The 22,258-nt window shown below is 37.4% G+C and overlaps 1 protein-coding gene across 2 annotated transcripts in view; it reads left to right on the forward strand.

Moving 5' to 3' along the window:
• LOC143252524 (phosphatidylinositol 5-phosphate 4-kinase type-2 alpha-like) overlaps positions 1-22,258 on the forward strand; it is a 49,640-nt gene that overhangs the window by 7,095 nt on the left and 20,287 nt on the right. For both annotated transcript variants that reach the window (XM_076504800.1, XM_076504801.1), the window contains exons 2-4: positions 2,283-2,380; positions 3,359-3,455; positions 16,761-16,913. In XM_076504800.1, the coding sequence (XP_076360915.1) occupies positions 2,283-2,380; positions 3,359-3,455; positions 16,761-16,913 (348 nt within the window). The remainder of the gene's footprint in view (positions 1-2,282; positions 2,381-3,358; positions 3,456-16,760; positions 16,914-22,258) is intronic.

A 22,258-nucleotide genomic window follows, 5' to 3' on the forward strand; every position in this document is an offset into this window, starting at 1 on the left:
AGGACCCACTTTTAAACATGTCAGGATTTACTAGAAGTGCAAGGAAGGTAAATCTATGAGAAAAAAGTATATATAACTTTACTGTTTGACTCTATCAAATACTGTTTGAAGTTCTGACAAATGTTACTTGGATGTAGGACAAATACAAACAATAGCTGTGTCATCTATGTATTTACTAATTAAGATTTATGCAATAATATTTTTGAAACTTTTTCTCATTGGTCTCTGAAATGTTTTAGTGTATTAAACAGTTCATATGGCAATACTTTAGAATAGAAAGTTACCACAGTGAGACATAAATGCTGTTCTGGGTCTGCTCTTAGAATTCTTGCCCAGTTGTAAAGTATTAATAAATTTTGACCTGATCAAGATGCCAACTAAATCATTAATGCATGGCAACAAGTACTAGTCAAACATAACTTTGTTCACATTTCCTATAGTTGGCACACAAAATACTATCTGTTGAGTTTCTTTTAGAATCATTAATAATTAGAGAATCACATTGGCTCACATAAGGCTTAGTGATGTCATCCTTCAACTTTTGATATATGCATATTATTTTATTTAAACTCTACTGTGTAAGGTGATTGAAATACTGATAATGTAATTGAAGCTTTAATGTGTGTTAATACATTTGTTTTATCAGATTTATCAGGAAAAAAGTTTACTTAATTTTCTCTTGTTTGAAGGTCTAATCTGTTACTATGTTGCAGTTCATTGTTAATTAGGCTAACATTTTTTAAGTCGATTAATTGTATCATTAGACAAGATATTCAAATCACTCACTTGTGAGTTAGTTATGTACTTTCTTGTCAGACATTAAGATGAAACTGCCCTGAATTACAATGCAAAGTAATACAAATCTTACTAAAAAAAAAATTCATAAACTAGAATAACATTACAGTCTATAGCTGGCAAAATAATGTGACTTAATCATACAACCACACAAGATGAACCTACAATGATATTTGTTTACTGGAATACTTTGGATGTCTTTACTAGTACCAACTGCACCAGATTTTGGCAAGATTGTTTCATTAGAGATGAAATATACATTAAGAATTGAAATTAAAGCACCCATGTTAGTTAAATTTTAAAAATTATTAACTACTTGGTTAAAATATTTAAATACAGTATTAAGGCATTATTGTCAAAATGTTAACCAGAAAGTATTGTCTAGTTTCTTTAGTGGGAAAGAAATGCCCTTCTAATTTTTTATTTATTTTTTGTAGTCTGAAATTTTCTTGTTTACAAAAAAGACTTGTCATCTTTATTGCACAGTCTGGAGTTGTGTGCAGACAGTGCATGACCAGATGTATATGAAAAGTAAAAAAAAATCTTTTGTTATATGATAAACTTTTATTTAATTGAAATCTGTTATTTCTCTTAAAAATAGGTTTATGTCCTTGACTAATTGGGTGACTAACTTCACACACTTTTGCTAGCAATTTATTTTTACCAAATAAGTGGTAGAAACAGTTAGTATAAACTCTTTACAAATGTTGTCACTATTAACAAACTGGAAATGTTGTGTTTACTAAATCACTATGGCTGATACATTTGTTTTATGGGGTATGTTAGCTCTTGTCATAAAACTGACTTACAATCACAAACAAAGCAGAAAATAATCACATTTAAAATGAATGAACAGTAATTTTTCTTCTGTTGACATGTTATTTTACAGTAGAATTATGACTCTTTTACAGGATTAAATTTCTTATCAGACATATTAAGATGTAATTGCCCTGAATTACAATGCAAAGTAATACAAATCTTACTAAAAAAAATTTGTAACCTAGAATAACATTACAGTCTATAGCTGGCAAAATAATGAATAATTAGGTTATGAATACCTTCTTTTCTTCAATCATACAAACATTCATAAATATGCGACACTTCAGTTTTCATGATAAGACTTGTATCAGAATTTCTAAAATTAAAGTTTATTTTAAATTTACAAACAGTTAATTCATCTATGGCTCAAGATGTTTCATACTTCGTATTTACTCAAATAATACAGGTTTCTTTTTATCTAGTTTTCTTCAGAGAATTTCATTATTATTTTTTAGATGGATGTGATATTTACTTTACATTTTTTGTACATCACATTTAATTTCCACACATACTTGCATCTATTTAGATGTGAGCTGATAGTTGGAATATAAGGTTTTCAATAAAAGTATTCATTTCTCTTCACTAAGTTGTAACAGATTTTTTAAAAAATTTCAATACATTCTTTTTGTTTTGTTTTGCTCAGTAACAATCCCAACTTTTGCTTGTAGATTGGTGAACAAACTCACGTTAACATTCCTGTGATGCTGATGCCAGAGGATTTTAAAGCCTTCAGTAAGGTAAAAGTGGACAATCATCATTTTAACAAGTAAGTTTTATCACTAAACTAAACCTACAGCAGAAGATTAAATTGCCACTAGCTACATGTGGCAAAATGGTTGTTAATCTGTGGTGAATTGGTGCTTTACTTCTACCACCTATTCTTTTAAATATAATTAATTCTATGAATAGATAATTGTAAATGTTTATGTGTGTTTTTCTTTTCCTCTTATTTATAAAAACAATTTTTTTTGTCACGTGGCAAAAATGTTAACACATTTTCTACAATTTTGGATATTTTGAAAAACTGCTAAAGTGCTGCTCTAGAGTGAATTTCTTTTTGCTTCATTATCAAATTATTTTTAGTGTTTCCGAAATGACTGCTTAATTTGTATGTATCACTGTCATTATAAAGGTATTAGCATTTTATCAGTTTGTCTGAAGAAATAGATTATTTGTTCATAATATCAGTACATGTGCATGTCACTAATAGCTCTTCTATGTAGTTGTACCTGTACTTTACCTTAAACTTGTACTTCATAAATATTTTAAGATTTAAGTTGTCAGTCAGTTCAGTCTCACTTTTAACTCAGAAAAAGCTTTGTTATCAACAAAAATTGTGTAATTAATTGCATCTTTTAGGTTGAACCTGATAACTAATATTTCACTGAACCTAGAAAATGAATACAAGTTTAGCTTGAACTTAGTGCAGAACACATCTTCAAAAGTAATGTGTAGTAGTAAAGAATGAGTAGTAATCTATTATATTGAGGATTTGTATAATGAAGGTGGCATTAACTTGTATACTTTAACAATTATTTGGGCCCAGGTGATACATGTCTTTCTTTTCTTTTTTCATGCTCTGTGTATTATTACAATTATCTATAAACTTAGACCACTAGTTACTCCATCTGGTCTGAGAAGCTTCACTGACAATGGATGTAGCAGATTTAATGTGGTTGGCATAATGTATTCTTTGCTTTCATTCATAAGTTCTTAGAATAATTACAGTCTTTATTTTTCTTAGAGAAAATCTTCCAAGCCACTACAAGGTAAAAGAATACTGTCCTTTGGTGTTCAGGAATCTACGAGAAAGGTTTGGAATCAGTGAAAGAGAATACATGGTATGTTATGATTTTTTTCTATATGCATATTATATACAAGACTGAAAGTAGATGTGGTACCTCTTAAATCTACTTAGGATAGCTAGGCAATTAACAGGAATTATTGATACAATTGATTACCCATGAAAGGTGATTAAACTGATTGTTGTGTAATAATAATCAAAATGACAATTAAATTGATTTGTCATGACAAAAACCAACTAATATATGTTAATGTCTCTAATTATTACTGCTTTTAATTATTTCAACTATCCAAATAATTAAGATACTTAAATTATGATTTCTCATTTTTTATTCATTTAGGGCTATTCAGTTCAATTGATTAGTATCATTCACAAAAATCAGTTATTCTAATATTTACTGTATATCTATATAAGGGTTGACTGTAGGGACCTATTGTGTCTACAAGTATAAATTTCCATTTTAATTCTAATATATATGACCAATATGATAGATTTTGTTCATATGCTTGGAAACAATACCTACAATTATATTATAACTTCTACCAGAAGAATTGCTAAACATCTCCAGTAAAGATTATAATCAGTATAAACTAGTCTTACTTATGAGTTTTATAGAAACCACAAGTCTCTGACCACTCTGCCTTAGATCATCAGTTGGATATTGTCACTGTTGAAGTTTTTGGCCCTCATAAAAATATCATCTTTGTATAATATTTTAAATAGATTTTCATGCTTCTGGTTAAAATATTCTGATGTAAAAAAAAAGTCATACATGGTATAGAATATACTCCTACCAAATAGCATAAACAAGAGACATAGCCAAGAAGGGTCTCAAGAAGCTGTCCCCTGACAAAAATCTAGAAATATTGATCACATTATTTTTCAGCTTCCCCTTGGTGTGGATTCCTGTACATGGTGATGGGACCTCCCAGGGAAGGTTCTGTTATGTCTGGTTACCTTCTCTGGGATCTAAACATCCACCCACGTGTTTGCCGTGCATGGCGACTCGTGAAGAGGAGGAGAGGATCCTGATGGTTGAGGGGTCCAACCCTAACACACCACTTTGGCCTCGAATTCCTGTAGACGGGCGGCCTTTGGGTGCGCCCCTTGGGTCAATCGGCTGGTCCACTTGGGCTAGAGTCAACTAAGTACCAGTGTTGGAAGTTCTCAACGGGTGTTGTGCTGGTGTTTGGGTATAGTGCTCATGAAACCCTGGCGTTGCTGCATTGTCTTTGCATGACTTTGTAGTGCGTCCCCTTGTAGGGCTTCATGGTGGGTGGGGTCAGTGGGTACTGAAATTTTTCCTTTTTCCTATAGATCCTCCAAAAAATTTAAATACAATTGTGAAAAAACAGTCAATTGGTAAGCGATTACGTCTTGAAGACTCTGAACAGCAATCTTCAACATCAGTAACACACGCATTACCTCATTTTCTTATATTACATTTTCTTCGGAAAAACCTTTAGGGCAAATGTCCCCTTTTTTTATTCAGAAGGGACTAGAGGGACTTGCTGGCTCTCCAAAGTCAGTAAAGAAGCTTCGATCTAGTGACATATTGGTTGAAACATCCACATCCCAACACAGTGAACTCCTCTTGAATTCAAAGGCAACTGGGGATATACCTATTGAGGTTACATCTTATGCTACTTTGAATTCTTCACGAGGAATTATTGTTGAAAGGGATTTGAAGAATGTTCCCGAGTTAGAGATTCTCGCTGGTCTCTCCACTCAAGGAGTTTCTGCAGTGAGGCGCATCTCCACTCGCAAAGATGGAGTTACACTGCCAACAAATACCCTCGTTTCAACATTTACTTCACCACGTGCACCTGCCACCATCAAGGCAGGTTATCTCATTTGCAGGGTTCGGCCATACATTCCAAACCCTCTTCAATGTTTCCAATGTCAGAGATTCGGCCACTCAAAGACATCTTGTCGTGGTTCCCTGACATGTGCTCATTGTGGAGGCAAGGACCACGATGCCTATGACTGTGACATGAACCCACATTGCGTCAACTGCAATGGTTCTCACCCTTCCTACTTTCATTCTTGCCCAAAATGGTTGGAGGAAAAAGAGGTGCAGCATTTGAAAACGACACATAACATTAATTATCCTGAGGCTTGGAAATTGCTGTCCACCACTCCATCTTGGACATATGCTGCAGCACTTCATTCCACAACTACAGTGGGAGTGCAGACAGATCTCTCTGTGCCTGCAAGAGAATCGTTTTCAAAACAAATGAAAAGCCTTTTGACCTCCGTGGTTAAAAAGGTTGATGAATCGACTTCCACACCCATCTCTGTTCCTCCCATACCTTCCAACAAACCTCAAGATCCACGTCCTTCAGTTTCAAATTCAGGCATTTCTTCTAATACATCTTTTTCTCCCACCACAAGAGACAAAACAATTATTTGTTCGCATCCTCAGTCACTGGATTCCCCTTCCAATAACAAAAACCTGCCCACTCGACCCAGGGCAGGATCGATGGAGGTTGATAGACCTCCTCCAGCTAAAGACAGTAAAGGAAAAAGACGTGGCCATAAACCGAAGGGTTCCCCAGCCACTTCACCTACCCGTTCTTAAAAATGGCCACCTTGATACAATGGAACTGTAGAGGTTTACGTTCTAATCTGGATGATATCAAAACGCTGATTGCTTCCTACCATCCTGTTTGAGAAACATTTCTCAAATCTGCTGATACAGTCTCCATTTGGCAGTTTTCTCTGTACAGAAATGACAGGTTGTGTGATGGTCGAGTACATGGAGGGGTGGCACTGTTGGTTGATCAGCATGTGCCCACCCTGTCTTTGTCACTCAACACACTTGGAGGCCGTAGCCATCCGTGTTTCCTTGGGTCATACCATCACTGTTTGTTCTCTGTACCTGTTCCCTGGAGAGACATATGATCAATCAGACCTTGATGCTCTCGTTGAACAGTTGCCATCTCCATTTCTAATCCTGGGGGATTTTAATGGACATCATCCCCTCTGGGGAAGCGCTGTTATTGATGGTAGGGGCCGATCTATAGAGCGGATGCTCTCTGATCACAATCTTTCTCTTTTCAATACTGGTTCTTCCACTTACTTTCATGCACCTAGTCAGTCCTTTACCACTATTTATCTCTCGGTTTGCTCCCCTTCATTATTCTCTCATTTTTCATGGAGGGTTGACAGTAATCCACTAGGCAGTGATCATTTTCCGATCCTTTTGAGAGAGACTGGCCCGTGGTCGATGCCACCCTACCCGCGTGCCCCGGTGGAAGCTAAATCAGGAAGACTGGTCCACTTTCACTGCTCTCGCAGAACTTGATCCTGCTATCGTAAATCAGCCATCAATAGACGACTGTGTAGCAGCGGTAACTGACTGTATTATACAAGCAGCTGCTCAGTGTATTCCTAAAACCTCGACACGTTTTCCACGATATCCTCGTCCGTGGTGGAATCCTGCTTGCCACTTAGCACGGAAGGCTCAAAAACAGGCCTGGGATACTTTTCGTAGATATCCCACACTTTCAAACCGTGTTGCTTTCCAACGTGCCCATGGACATGCTAGGTGGGTAAGACGTCAAAGCCAGAAGCAATCTTGGATTAAGTTCACAACTAGCATATCTTCTACCACCAGTTCCAAGATCATATGGGACAGGATTCAAAAGGTTAATGGGCACTACAATTCTGTCCCCCTCTCAATCTTACTCTCTGATGGTCAGGAGGTGACTGATGTTCGGAGCATCACTGACACTCTAGGTGAAAGCTTTTGCCAGGTATCTAGCACTTCTGCTTGTTCCTCCACCTTCCTGGCCATCAAGACTTGGGCAGAGCAATCACCTCTTTCCTTTCGAACTGACTGTTTCTTTGACTATAATTGTCCCTTTACCCTGATGGAAGGGGAAAATGGCCCTTCATTGGTCTGCCAGTAAGTCTGTTGGACCTGATGATATTCATTATGACATGCTGCACCATCTATCTTCTGCTTCTCTTGATGTCCTTCTGATTGTCTTCAACCGGATCTGGCAGGAGAATGTTTTTCCTGATGCCTGGTGCCAGGCTATTATTTTACCTTTCTCTAAGCCAGGGAAAGATCCCAAGATTCCTTCAAACTACCGTCCAATTGCTTTGACTAGCTGTCTCTGTAAGACCTTAGAAAGGATGGTTAATGTTCGTCTTGTTTGGTTCCTTGAATCAAACAACCTCATCTCACCCACCCAGTGTGGGTTCCGTCAACAGCACTCCACCACAGACCACCTAATTCGTCTTGAAACATCTATCAGAGAAGCCTTTCTCAACTGCCAACATCTTGTATCAATATTCTTTGACATAGAGAGGCTTACCACACAACATGGAGGTAGGTATGAGACCTCCATACATGCGTGGCCATCTACCCATGTTTATTAAAAATTTTTTAATGGACAGGAGATTTCAAGTTCGTGTGGGTTCGACACTTTCCCGTTCTTTTGTACAGGAACTTGGAGTCCCTCATGGCTGTGTATTGAGTGTCACACTTTTCAGTATAAAGATAAATGCCATCACTGAACAACTCCCTCTCACTGTTGCGAATGGGCTGTATGTCGACGACTTTCACATCTCATGTCAGTCGTCAAACATGAGATATATTGAGCGGCAACTACAAACTGCCCTCAATTGTAATGGAAGTGGACTTTGGCGAACGGCTTTAATTTCTCTCTCTCTAAAACCGTATGCATGCACTTTTGCCATCGACTGGTTATTCACCCTGATCCTGAACTTCATATCGGTGAAGATTTGCTGCCAGTGGTCCCGGAGACCAAGTTCTTGGAGCTTATCTTTGATTGTAAACTGATCTTTATACCACACTTAAAGTAGCTTCGGGTCAAATGCACAAGAGCACTGAACATCCTCCGTGTCCTCTCTTCTACCAGTTGGGGGGCAGATTGCTGTTCAATGTTAAAGGTATATCGTGCTCTTATTCGATCGAAACTCGACTATGGATCAATGGTCTATGGCTTTGCCAGACCCTGGGCCTTAAAGATGCTGGACCCCATTCATCACCAAGGACTTCGACTCTGCACTGGGGCTTTCCGTACCTCTCCAGTTCAAAGTATATACATTGAATCTCATGAACCTTCTCTACACCTTTGCTGTTTGCAACTATCTTTACAATATACTTCAAAACTTCGTTCCTTACCAAAACATCCCACCTGGGAATGTGTTTTCCTTCCTCGGTGGGCAGTACTTTTTCAGAACAGACGATCTGTCATTGCTTCATTTGGCCTTCACATCCGGGCACAATTGGATGAATTGGGTCTGTCCTTGGATAACATTGCAGATTCCACAGGTCGGCCCATCCCACCATGGCTTTTTACAGCCCCCAAATGTGACTTTTTTTTCAGTCACCTAAAAAAGGCAGATACTACAGATTGGAAGTACCGTCTTTTATTCAATGAATATCTTTCAAACAATCATTCAGTTCCCATTTATACAGATGGTTCCAAATCAGGTAATTCAGTGGGCTCTGCTATGGTTTGCTGTGGTTCAGTAGTTGCATGCAGAATCCCCTCTACAGCTTCTGTGTTCACTGCTGAACTGTATGCCATATCTCTTGCCCTGGATCATATTGCAGCTGAGCAGTACTCCAACTGCACTATTTATACTGATTCGCTAAGTTCTATACTTGCCTTGGAATCGCTACATGTTGGCTCACATCCTATTCTCGCTGATATTCAAAACCGACTGGCCCATTTCTCATTAACAGCTACGTCAATCCAGTTTTTCTGGATACCAGGCCATGTTGGTATTCGCGGGAACGAGCTTGCAGACATGGCAGCTAAATCTGTCTGCTCCAGCACCATCACCCCTATGCCTATTCCGTACATGGACTATGGTCTTGTCTTCAAGGCTCGGCTCTGTGCCAGCTGGCAGTCCACTTGGAGTGAGCAACGCGACAACAAACTTTTTCAAATCAAACCCAAAATTGGACTTTGGCCATCTAGCTTCCCTAAAGTTTGGAAGGAGGAAGTTGTTCTCACTAGGCTACGCATTGGTCACATGTTTTTAACTCATCATTTTCTTTTATCTGGAACTGATGCACCAATGTGTAGTTTGTGTAACACTCAAATCACTATCAGCCACGTTTTACTTTCTTGCCATCGTTACAATTCTCAACGACGGCAATATTTTAAACATATTTTTTCCCAGGGTCAGTCTGTAACATTGGACAGAGTTATTGGTGATGGTGACTCTGTCCACCTTGATAATGTTTTTAATTTTTTAATGGCCATTAATCTTTTTAATCTCATTTAAGTGTTGCATATTTATTCATTACACCTTTTTATTGTGGTTCCTTTTTTACAGTTTTAATCTCTCTCCTTCAATTTGACATTGGACAATGGCCAGAACATTAAATAACTCGACACCAGGACTGGAAAGACTGTTTGAACTATCCGTTTGAACTACTCGTTAGTCGTCTCGGCGAGTTGTTATTATACTTTTGCTGCATATCATTTCACACTTTTACTACTTAACCTTTTAGTACTGGCCATATTGACTCATAACCCAGAACCAGGACTGGAAAGACCAACTAGGTGACTGACAGTGGTTTTTATACTTACCTGTTAGTCTTCCTGGCTGGTTATGATCATTACCATTCTGCTACAGGTAGTCCTTTACAACTTTGTTGACTGGATGTCAACATTGGTTTTTGCACCATTTTCTGTTTTAATTGCTGTTTTGTTTTTACCTTCATTTACTTTTACAAATTTTACTCCATTTACTTGACTTTTATCTTTTTACTGGACATTTGGCTACTCATTATTGCAATTTTGCTATGTGTCTTTTAAAACTTCTATTCTTTTAAATTTTGATGCTGGCTGCTATGACACATAACCCAGAACCAGGACTGGAAAGGCCAACTTCAGGTGACTGACGGTGGTTCTTGAACTTATCTGTTAGTCTTCCTGGCGGGTTATGATCATTACCATTTTGCTAGAGTAAATACCTTATAACTTCTTATACTCTGCTTTCTCTTTTAACATTGTAGACTAGGTGTCAACATTGGTTTTATACTTTTTTGTTTTACCTTCATTTCCATTTATGTCTTTTACCACATTTACTTTATTTTTACATTTTTAACGGATGTTTGGCGCAGATAGCCTCACTGCTTTGTGCCATAAAACACTAAATCAATCAATCAATCATTTTTCAGCTTTGTTATATAATACTCATTTCATATCACTTAATAAAAAACAGTTTTGTTTCCATTTTATTAAAGATTTAGATAAATTTCAGTCTTTCAATTTAATCCTCCACAGGCAAATTTAGTTCAATATTTTTTATTATTGTGTATTGTTTGTTTTTATTTATTGACAGTTTCTTTGTAAGATTGGTTATATGGTTTATTGATAAATGTTTTTTATCTGTATTATAATAACAATCACTGAAGTATTGTATTGAAATTAGAAGCATTTTGTGGATATATTAAACATAAACATTTCATGAAGAAATATTATTTTCAAGCTGTAAATTCTCAGATCAAAAATTAAACTTGCCTCTCAACAGAATTGATGGCTACTACCTTTTGTCATTAGTGGAAAGATTTTTGTGCATACATTAAACCTTGAAATTCCAACCTCTACAGGTATTAACCTTATGTAGAAGAGAATGTGAAAGCTCATGTCACAACCTATTTACAGGGTTATATTCAAACTTTTCGAAAGGAAATATGTACATAAATTCTTAATCTGCACCTTTGTGTTACATGAAGTAGTGGCACTCTTGACTTCTCATTTATAGATTTCTTTTTTTCTTTCCTTATAGGAACTTAAGAATGTTTAACCAATTAGAAACACATACAATATATACTGATATGCCAGAATATAAACTTTTACCTCTTATCCTCTTGCATTACTGAGATATTGCAATATTTCTTCAACCTAAATAATATGCCTCTTCATATCTTTTGTCTTGCAAGAAATGTCTATGATTCTAAAATGGTAGTTTCTTGTCTCCCACCTAGCTATCTCACCATTCATTTGCTTTCTTGATATTGATAAATCTTATGAATAGTGCACTAATCTTTTACACCCCTATATTATTTGCATAGTTGCAGCCACATGTGCTGATCATGTGACCACTACACCAATCCCATTACACACTCTGTGCTAGTATAGGAAGCTCCCTCTACCATTGCAGCATAGTCTGCACTTTCTCAATTGGCATTACAATGCTCAGACATGTGTTCTCAGTTGTTTTTTAAGTGAATTTTGCTACATCTTTCTTCACTTCAGTTCCTGGATATGGAACAAGTGGTACTTAGGCTCTGTCTTTACCTTCTCTTCCTGCTCAAGATGTTCTATCTCTTTTGAGGATGTAGACCATCCTGGAATTTCACATTTCTTTGAGTTGAGCACACTAAAACTATACTATTTGATTCAAAAAGAAGGTAATTTAGGCTTGTTGTGGTGATTGACTCATTAGCTTCTATCTTTATTGTTATATCGTTCATCTTTCAGACATTTCTCAACCAGTAGAACTTCTTTCATGATCCTTTAGATCATCTGCTTTCTCTTCCCCCAGGGATCAAGGCTGATCTTATTTGGTGTCTCAGTAGGACTCTTATCATAGTGAGAGTTCCTCTGCCTTATCCCAAATTGTATCTGTTTACAGATGCTTCTTTAATGGGTTGGAGGCTTCTCTCAACTCTTGGGAGATTTCAGGTTGATTGTCCATTGAAGAATCTACTTGCCATATCAGTCACTTGTAGCTGTTGTTGAGGTGTCATATATTTCCTCTCTCTCTTACAAGAGCAGGTGGTTATGATTCATTTCAACAGTTCAGCTGTCATCAGTTATATCTCCAAACAAGGGAGGTACAAAATCCAGCACCCCATGTTTTTCCCAATCAACCTCTTATACTAATCTCACAGCTACCACTTCACTCTCCAGGTGTGTTATGTTCCAGGTTGCAGATCATCTATTCTGCTCCAACTAAGTTCTTTCTATGTGGTGGTCTCTTCATGTAGGGATTTCTTAATGGGTGTGTTCTTGCCTGGGTATGCTTCATATCAATTATTTTCAACCCATTCAAATGCTAAACTCTTTTCCTTTTGCTTTTCTGTATCTCAGCTCTCGGGATAAATGTGTTCAGTCAGGATTGGATGGGCCTTCTTCTCTGTGCTTACCCTCCAATTAGTCTCCTTTCCAGGGTTCGTTCTTTCATACAGACCACTCCTTGCCATGTGTTGTTAGTTGCTCTGTATTGGCCTGCTCAGTCACGATTTCCTCTCCTTTGGTCTTTACTGAAGCAGCAAACCCATTTCTTTACCTCTATCCAAGTCTATGCCCTGACAATCTCGGTTGGACTTGTTTCATCCAGATGTTGCCAAATTCCATATTCACGTGTTACTTTTGTCTAGTCCATTGCATCTTCTCATGAATTTGCTACCCACATAGCTTACCCAATTCATATGTTATTCCTTATTGTCTATGTATCAGCATTGTTGGTCTACCTTCCACCAAGGATTATACCCGTCCTTCATTTTCTTGCTTGTCCAGGTTCATTATCTGCTTATTTGATCAAGGTTTGTCTGTGTCCACTGTTTCTAGTTATTGTGTTGCTCTGTCCCACATTTTTCACTTTTCCCATTTTCATAAATTCTTCTCCTCCCCTATTATTTCTGTTCCTTTTGTATTGTTTGTCCACCCTGTCCATTTTGGCTTCCTGATAAGGATCTCAGTGTCATTTTTTATATTGTTGACCATTCTCCTTTCAAAACTTTTGCTGCATATTCTTTGTACTGTCTTTCCCTTAAGGCCTGTTTCTTTCTCCTTTTTGCTAATAGTCGTTCTGATATTTGTTATTAAGGTTTCTCATACTCTTCACCGTGCTTCTTATTTTCCCCTTTATCCATTTCATTCCTTCCTTCCAAGACATCTGCTGCTTGTGAGGGTTGTTTTACCTTCTCTCCTCTTTTATTCCCTTCTGTCTCCCATTTATATTCCTCTTCCAATCCCATTCATCTTATTTGTCCTATTCTTTTCCTTCATTATCATGTCTTGAACTGAATCCTTTAGGGGCTCCTGTTCTTGCCTTTTTGTATGCTGGAATCCCTTTTCCTGTGATTGTTCTGCTGTTACTCTTACTGGCTGAATTCAACAACTCATCCATGTAGCTTATTCTGACTTGTTGATTAAAGATTATTGGCTTTTTGATGTGTCATTTCACCAGATATGCTGTGTTACTTTGTCTTTAGCTGCTTGAATCCACTGTTTTTTTTAAGAAGATTGTAGAAGCAGGAATATGGACAACTCCCAATACATTTATTGCATGATATTGCTGTATCTTTCTTGGTCAGGAGGGCCATCTTCCATGTGTGGCATTCTCCACAGATTTTTTTGCCTTTTAACTTGGGTAAGTTATTATGTCTTGGTTTTACAAGGCATAAATGGTTTTACATCCATCTCTTACTCCTTTTGCTGTTAATTTCTAACTCCTCCCTCTCAAAGAATTTACTGTCATACATTACAGAGGTTCAGCCCCTTCTATTGCTCTTTTTGCTGTTGCTAGTTTGCAACTCTATCCCCTCAGAGGACTGGCATCATAGATCATTGAGGTGACCTGGTTTTAGAGCTACCTTCTGATATGTTGGAATCCCAGGTCTTCCTCTGGAGCCACCTCATGGTACAGTGGGATCTCATCTCTCCCTCTTCGTGTACATGATAAATACTACTTGTTTCCTTGCATCTTCTTCTCTCTAGGTTATGAATGCTGTGAATAAGTCCACAACCCAACTATGAAATTGTTTTGTTTTGTTTCTTAATTCTTTGCTGTTTTTAAGAAGACTGGAAGTTGCTGATTAAACATTGTTATCACACACTGTACTTTCCTTGCAAATTTCATTTAAATATCTGACCAATACTTTGTCAGTTCATTTGTAGCTTCTGTAAAGCTAGCACCTGAAGAAGTCTATTCTATCACATCAACAATTAAATTACTTTCACTTCTGAGTTGTTTTTTATCTATTCTTCAGCAAAAATCTGTTGCTGCTTTTTGTTTCTGATGCTTTATTTACTTCCCCTAAGGCCTATGAGGTATAGGCTGAAGCCCATACTTCTAAAGTATTGAATAGGTTTTTCCATCAGGATACACCATACAAGTGGTGGATATAGTTGATTAAGGGAATTCCCTTTTTAATAATATTAAATGGTTCTTTATACTTATTAATACACAGCATTTATATTTTCAATTATTCGTTCGAAAATAAAATTATGTAAGTCTAAATTCATAAAATATTTTCAAACTAAACTAACTTATTAACATAAAGAGATTGGAAGGTGTCCATTTTTCTGTTTCACATTAATGTGTAGGCATTGTTGAACTTCTAAACTTTCAAGTTATAGAGAAAAAAATAATTTCTATATACTTTTAGCATGTATTTAGTATGTTATTATTATTAGCAAGTTAAAGTAAACTTAAAATTTGCAATGAACTTTCCTATGGACAGCAAAATTTTGATTTGCAAAATCAGATAAACCCCAATTTTCTGCATTTTCATGAACAACATATTATGTCTGGGTATTTAATCATTTACACAACACTGTGTGCACTTGAAAAGTTTATACTGTAGAACTCAGTCTGTAAGCCAGGAAGAAATGTTTGATGTGTTGATTTACAAACTAAGCTTTCCAGTATACTCTTTCTTTTTAAAAAAAATCAAACAGGTTGGAAGAATATGCAATATTTGAAATCCAACATGCACACAAGAATCGTATTGACACTAATTTCCATTTTTTGATGGAGCAGAACCCTTACCTCACTGTAATTTCCTACATAAAACACAGTAGCAGTAGTAGTCACAAACATTGTGCAATACAGTATCTCTCTCCTTAGCTCTATAAAATCATTTCTTCTGTGGTTTACTGTCTACAGAAATAGTCAAGGAAAACTCAGTGAGGCTTATCTGCTCCTCTACAATAAAGTGCAGTGCTTGTCTGAACATTTTAAATTATATATGAAATTAGATGGGGGTATCTTTTTTATATATTTTTTTTATACAATGATTGCAAATTTTTAACTTTTCCACAGCTGCTTGGATTCAATTTTATTGTTTTTTTAAATGGATCTAATTATTATAACAAATAATAAATCACCTGGTAAGAACTGAGGGTAAGTTATCAGTGATGACGAGAAACCCACTTGTTGAGAAATTTATATGCAAAAACGGCTCGTTTGGGCTGATGACCGAAGAAGGTCGAAACGTTGTTCGCTCTTCTATGTAAAGTGTTTTCTCAGCCCAAACGAGCCGTTTTTGCATATAAATGAGGGTAAGTTACATTACATGATGGAGATCAGTATACATTCCTTCAAGAGAGATCACAATACTTTTTGTATAATTATTTTTTGTTGTTGTTCATTTAAGTCTTTACCTAATCAAACAAGTTTCTGATTTTTGTATTTTTAAGTACTTGTATTATTAACATATAACAATTAAAAATATAGTAAAAAAATAAATAAATTTGCCTTTTACTTTAGTCCATGTGGTTTATTAAGTCCATTTTTGCCACCATGTTTGTTGTGCAATATATAGTTTGTAGCTTTAAAAATATGCATTCATGACACAGAAGTATATTGGGTACTAGAGTAGAATGTCCAAAAACTGCTATAGTTTATCTGGTTTTCTAATTAACCTATAAATACATTTTAAGAAATTCAGTTGCTGATTGGAACTGTATCTTTTCTTGAAACACACAAATCTCTTCTCACAATCTGTTGGCTTTAATCACTAAAACAAAACAGTCAATAATCTGATTTATATATTAGAACATGCCATTTCTGTTGTTTATAAACATTTTTACTAGCAATGTCAGAGTAAAGTATAGATATTTATGGAAAGATAGACAATGGATATGAGGTTGAACAGATATATTGATATCTTAGTAAAGCAAGAAGAGGTTGAAAGTGTATATTCTGGCTTATCACTGTGTGTAATATGTGTTTCTAATTGGTTGAACAATCTAAAGTCTTTGCAAAGGAAACACGATAATTGAGAAGTTGGAGCACTGCTGCATTGTGTGACTTGGAGGTGTAGATTGATATTCTAAATATCTTCTTTTGAATTTAAGAATTAAGAAATTATAACTTAGATAATATAAAAAATTGAATTATAAACTACATTTTTATAGTAAAGTAGTTAGATAAAACTGAATGTAATGTGTCCATAAGTTTAATATGATTATTTTTATCCAATTCTCTTCAGTTGAACTTTTTGTAACCTTTTACAATACCTGAATGCACAGGTATAATTTTTTATAATTTTATAAAAGGTGTGTAATGTAAGGAGTGTTTCATTTAGTATTGCTTTTATTGGTTTATCTAGAATTCACTCAGCAAGTATCAGCCAATTGCAATAGAATCCTCTGGTCGGAGTGGAGCACGATTCTTTCGGTCATCTGATAAAATGTTCATTGTTAAGACACTACTGAGTGAAGAAGTGGAGCAGATGCATGTATTTCTTAAACAGTACCATCCAGTGGGTGTTAAGTACATAATTCAACTTCTAATCTATTGTATTTGAAATGATAAAAAAAAATGGCATAAGTATATCATCTTGGTGACTGTCACCAACTTTTTAGACTTCTATTTCTTGATATAGAATACAAAACCAAATATAAGTTTGGTTGTTCTAAAAACAAGAGAAGTGGACTTTGTCTGCCATTGTAGCTGTCTATGTTAAAGCTCTATAGGTATTCCATGTGCTTTTGCTAATATAGTCCTCTACACAAGTATTAGCTTCAAATATTTTGTAAAAGTTTATTTTTTTCTTTTGTATTCCAAACATTGTTTGACTGGAACCTTTTCATGGATTTAAGATACTTTATTGAAAGAAATGAAAATACTTGCATCTGACAGTTGATTTTCTTTGGTCTGTAGTTGAATATCTGTTTTTTTTTATCTCAATCAAGAAGTTGGAGCTTTCCCATTCTTTAGTTTATAAACTGATAGATGGGTATATAAATTTACATTTATTATTAGTTATCAGTAAACTATAAGTTATATGTGTGCAACTATTATTTACTATGTTTTCAGAAAAAAGGAATTTTTAGAAAAACTTAATTCTGCAGTGGCCCATTGACAGTGTTGTCAGGTCTTGATATGACCGAGTTCAAGAGTCTCAAAGTTTCATTCATATATGTTTACCGTTCAGTTTGTGTTTTAAAACTTATAGTGCTTGTTGTGCTACTGTAAATTTGATAGAAGTGGGATCATGAGGACATTTTTAAGTGTTGGAATAAATATATTTCTACTGAGATACCTTAAATGTAAATACAGTTTGAAAAGTTAAGATTTAGATACTGTTGAAGAGGTCATTTATCAGTTATTAATTGTTTCTTTCAAAGTATCATCAGTTGTTTTGTTGAAACTAAAACAATAATAAATTCATTGTTGCTACATTCCTATTGTTTTTTGAATAAGCTACTTTTTCATACTCTATTGTGTAATATTTTTATATCCATACCTTCCAAAATGTTGCATGTAGATCAATGTTAGAGTTTTCTATTACATTTAATCACACGGTACTAGTAACAAGTGTTATGGTAGGATATATGATGGAATTTGACAAAATATCTTCATGTATTGACAATTATAATACTTTTATCAGTTTCCTGGAGTCAAATTGTCTGGTAGTAACAGCACTTTCTACAGTTAGCACAGATTTTATTATAATTTTTTAGTGTTTTAATGTTTTATCTTCCAATACCTTGGATAACTTTTCTTTTCATCTCGTTTTATTGGAATGATAAGGCAAAGCACCATAAATCCTTGACAAAGCCCTTCGGTGTGGATTCCTGTACGTGGTGAAGGGACCTCCCAGGGAAGGTTCTGTTCTATCTGGTTACCTTCTCTGGGATCTAAACATCCACCCATGTGTTTGCAGTGCGTGGCGACCCGTGAAGGGGAGGAGAGGATCCTGGTGGTTGAGGGGTCCAACCCTAACACACCACTTTGGCCTCAATTCCTGTAGGCGAGGCGGCATTTGGGGGGCCCCCCTTGGGTCAATCGGCTGGTCCACTTGGGCTAGAGTCAACCAAGTACCAGTGTTGGAAGTTCTCAATGGGTGTTGTGGACATTGTGCCTGATGCTGGTGTTTGGGTATAGTGCTCACGAAACTCTGGTGTTGCTGCATTGTCCTTGCGTGACTTTGTAGTGCATCCCCTTGTAGGGCTCCATGGTGGGTGGGGTCAGTGGGTACTGAAATTTTTTCTTTTTCCTATGGATCCTCTCAAAAATTTAAATAAAATTGTAAAAAACAGTCAATGGGTAGCGACCCGTCTTGAATACTCAGAACAGCAATCTTCAACATCAGTAACACACGCATTACCTCATTTTCTTATATTACATTCTCTTTGGAAAAACCTTTAGGGCAAATGTCCCTTTTTTATTCAAAGGGACTAGAGAGACTTGCTGGCTCTCCAAAGTCAGTAAAGAAACTTCGATCTGGTGACATATTGGTTGAAACATCCACATCCCAACACAGTGAACTCCTCTTGAATTCAAAGGCAATTGGGGATATACCTATTGAGGTTACACCCCATGCTACATTGAATTCTTCACGAGGAGTTATTGTTGAAAGGGAATTGAAGAACGTTCCCGAGTCAGAGATTCTCGCTGGTCTCTCCACTCAAGGAGTTTCTGCATTGAGGCGCATCTCCACTCGCATAGATGGAGTTACACTGCCAACAAATACCCTCGTTTTAACATTTACTTCACCACGTGCACCTGCCACCATCAAGGCAGGTTATCTCAATTGCAGGGTTTGGCCATACATACCAAACCCTCTGTGATGTTTCCAATGTCAGAGATTCGGCCACTCAAAGACATCTTGTCGTGGTTCCCTGACATGTGCTCGTTGTGGAGGCAAGGACCACGATGACTATGACTGTGACATGAACCCATATTGCGTCAACTACAATGGTTCTCACCCCTCTTACTTTCATCCGTGTTTCCTTGGGTCATACCATCACTGTTTGTTTTCTGTACCTGTTCCCTGGAGAGACATATGATCAATCAGACCTTGATGTTCTCGTTGAACAGTTGCCATCTCCATTTCTAATCCTAGGGGATTTTAATGGACATCATCCCCTCTGGGGAAGTGCTATTATTGATGGGAGGGGCCGATCTGTAGAGCGGATGCTCTCTGATCACAATCTTTCTCTTTTCAATACTGGTTCTTCCACTTACTTTCATGCACCTAGTCAGTCCTTTACCACTATTTATCTCTCGGTTTGCTCCCCTTCATTATTCTCTCATTTTTCATGAAGGGTTGACAGTAATCCACTAGGCAGTGATCATTTTCCGATCCTTTTGAGAGAGACTGGCCGTGGTCGATGCCACCCTACCCGCGTGCCCCGGTGGAAGCTAAATCAGGAAGACTGGTCCACTTTCACTGCTCTCGCAGAACTTGATCCTGCTATCGTAAATCAGCCATCAATAGACGACTGTGTAGCAGCGGTAACTGACTGTATTATACAAGCAGCTGCTCAGTGTATTCCTAAAACCTCGACACGTTTTCCACGATATCCTCGTCCGTGGTGGAATCCTGCTTGCCACTTAGCACGGAAGGCTCAAAAACAGGCCTGGGATACTTTTCGTAGATATCCCACACTTTCAAACCGTGTTGCTTTCCAACGTGCCCATGGACATGCTAGGTGGGTAAGACGTCAAAGCCAGAAGGAATCTTGGATTAAGTTCACAACCGGCATATCTTCTACCACCAGTTTCAAGGTCATATGGGACAGGATTCGGAAGGTTAATGGGCACTACAATTCTGTCACCCTCTCGATCTTACTCTCTGATGATCAGGAGGTGACTGATGTTCAGAACATCGCTAACACTCTAGGTGAAAGCTTTTGCGGGTATCTAGCACTTCTGCTTGTTCCTCCACCTTCCTGGCCATCAAGACTCGGGCAGAGCGATCACCTCTTTCCTTTCGAACTGAATGTTTCTTTGACTATAATTGTCCTTTTACCCTGGTGGAACTAAAAATGGCCCTTCATCAGTCTGCCTGTACATCTGTTGGACCTGATGATATTCATTATGACATGCTGCACCATCTATCTCCTGCTTCTCTTGATGTCCTTCTGATTGTTTTCAACCGGATCTGGCAGGAGAATGTTTTTCCTGATGCCTGGCACCAGGCTATTATTTTACCTTTCTCTAAGCCAGGGAAAGATCCCAAGATTCCTTCAAACTACCGTCCAATTGCTTTGACGAGCTGTCTCTGTAAGACCTTAGAAAGGATGGTTAATGCTCGTCTTGTTTGGTTCCTTGAATCAAACAACCTCCTCTCACCCACCCAGTGTGGGTTCCGTCAACAGCACTCCACCACAGACCACCTAATTCGTCTTGAAACATCTATCAGAGAAGCCTTTCTCAACCGCCAACATCTTGTATCAATATTCTTTGACATAGAGAAGGCTTACAACACAACATGGAGGTATGGCGTTTTGTGAGACCTCCATACATATGGGTTACATGGCCATCTACCCATGTTTATTAAAAAATTTTTAATGGACAGGAGATTCCAAGTTTGTGTGGGTTCGACACTTTCCCGTTCTTTTGTACAGGAACTTGGAGTCCCTCATGGCTGTGTATTGAGTGTTACACTCTTCAGTATAAAGATAAATGCCATCACTGAAAAACTCCCTCTCACTGTTGCGAATGGGCTGTATGTCGACGACTTTCACATCTCATGTCAGTCGTCAAACATGAGATATATTGAGCGGCAACTACAAACCGCCCTCAATTGTGTACGGAAGTGGACTCTGGCAAACGGCTTTAATTTCTCTCTCTCTGAAACCATATGCATGCACTTTTGCCATCGACGGGGTATTCATCCTGATCCTGAACTTCATATCGGTGAAGTTTTGCTGCCAGTGGTCCCGGAGACCAAGTTCTTGGAGCTTATCTTTGATTGTAAACTGACCTTTATATCACACTTAAAGTAGCTTCGGGTCAAATGCACAAGAGCACTGAACATCCTCCGTGTCCTCTCTTCTACCAGTTGGGGGGCAGATTGCTGTTCAATGTTAAAGGTATATCGTGCTCTTATTCGATCGAAACTCGACTATGGATCAATAGTCTATGGCTTTGCCAGACCCTCGGCCTTAAAGATGCTGGACCCCATTCATCACCAAGGATTTCAACTCTGCACTGGGACTTTCCGTACCTCTCCAGTTCAAAGTATATACATTGAATCACATGAACCTTCTCTACACCTTTGCCGTTTGCAACTATCTTTACAATATACTTCGAAACTTCGTTCCTTACCAAAACATCCCACCTGGGAATGTGTTTTCCTTCCTCAGTGGGCAGTACTTTTTCAGAACAGACGATCTGTCATTGCTTTGTTTGGCCTTCGCATCCGGGCACAATTGGATGAATTGGGTCTGTCCTTGGATAACATTGCAGATTCCACAGGTCGGCCCATCCCACCATGGCTTATTACAGCCCCCAAATGTGACTTTTCTTTCAGTCACCTAAAAAAGGCAGATACTACAGATTGGAAGTACCGTCTTTTATTCAATGAATATCTTTCAAACAATCATTCAGTTCCCATTTATACAGATGGTTCCAAATCAGGTAATTCAGTGGGCTCTGCTATATTTTGCTGTGGTTCAGTAGTTGCATGCAGAATCCCCTCTACAGCTTCTGTGTTCACTGCTGAACTGTATGCCATATCTCTTGCCCTGGATCATATTGCAGCTGAGCAGTACTCCAACTGCACTATTTATACTGATTCATTAAGTTCTATACTTGCCTTGGAATTGCTATATGTTGGCTCACATCCTATTCTAGCTGATATTCAAAACCGAC

This window comes from Tachypleus tridentatus, chromosome 6, assembly GCF_004210375.1.
Source record: "Tachypleus tridentatus isolate NWPU-2018 chromosome 6, ASM421037v1, whole genome shotgun sequence".
In the NCBI taxonomy this organism is placed as follows: domain Eukaryota; kingdom Metazoa; phylum Arthropoda; class Merostomata; order Xiphosura; family Limulidae; genus Tachypleus; species Tachypleus tridentatus.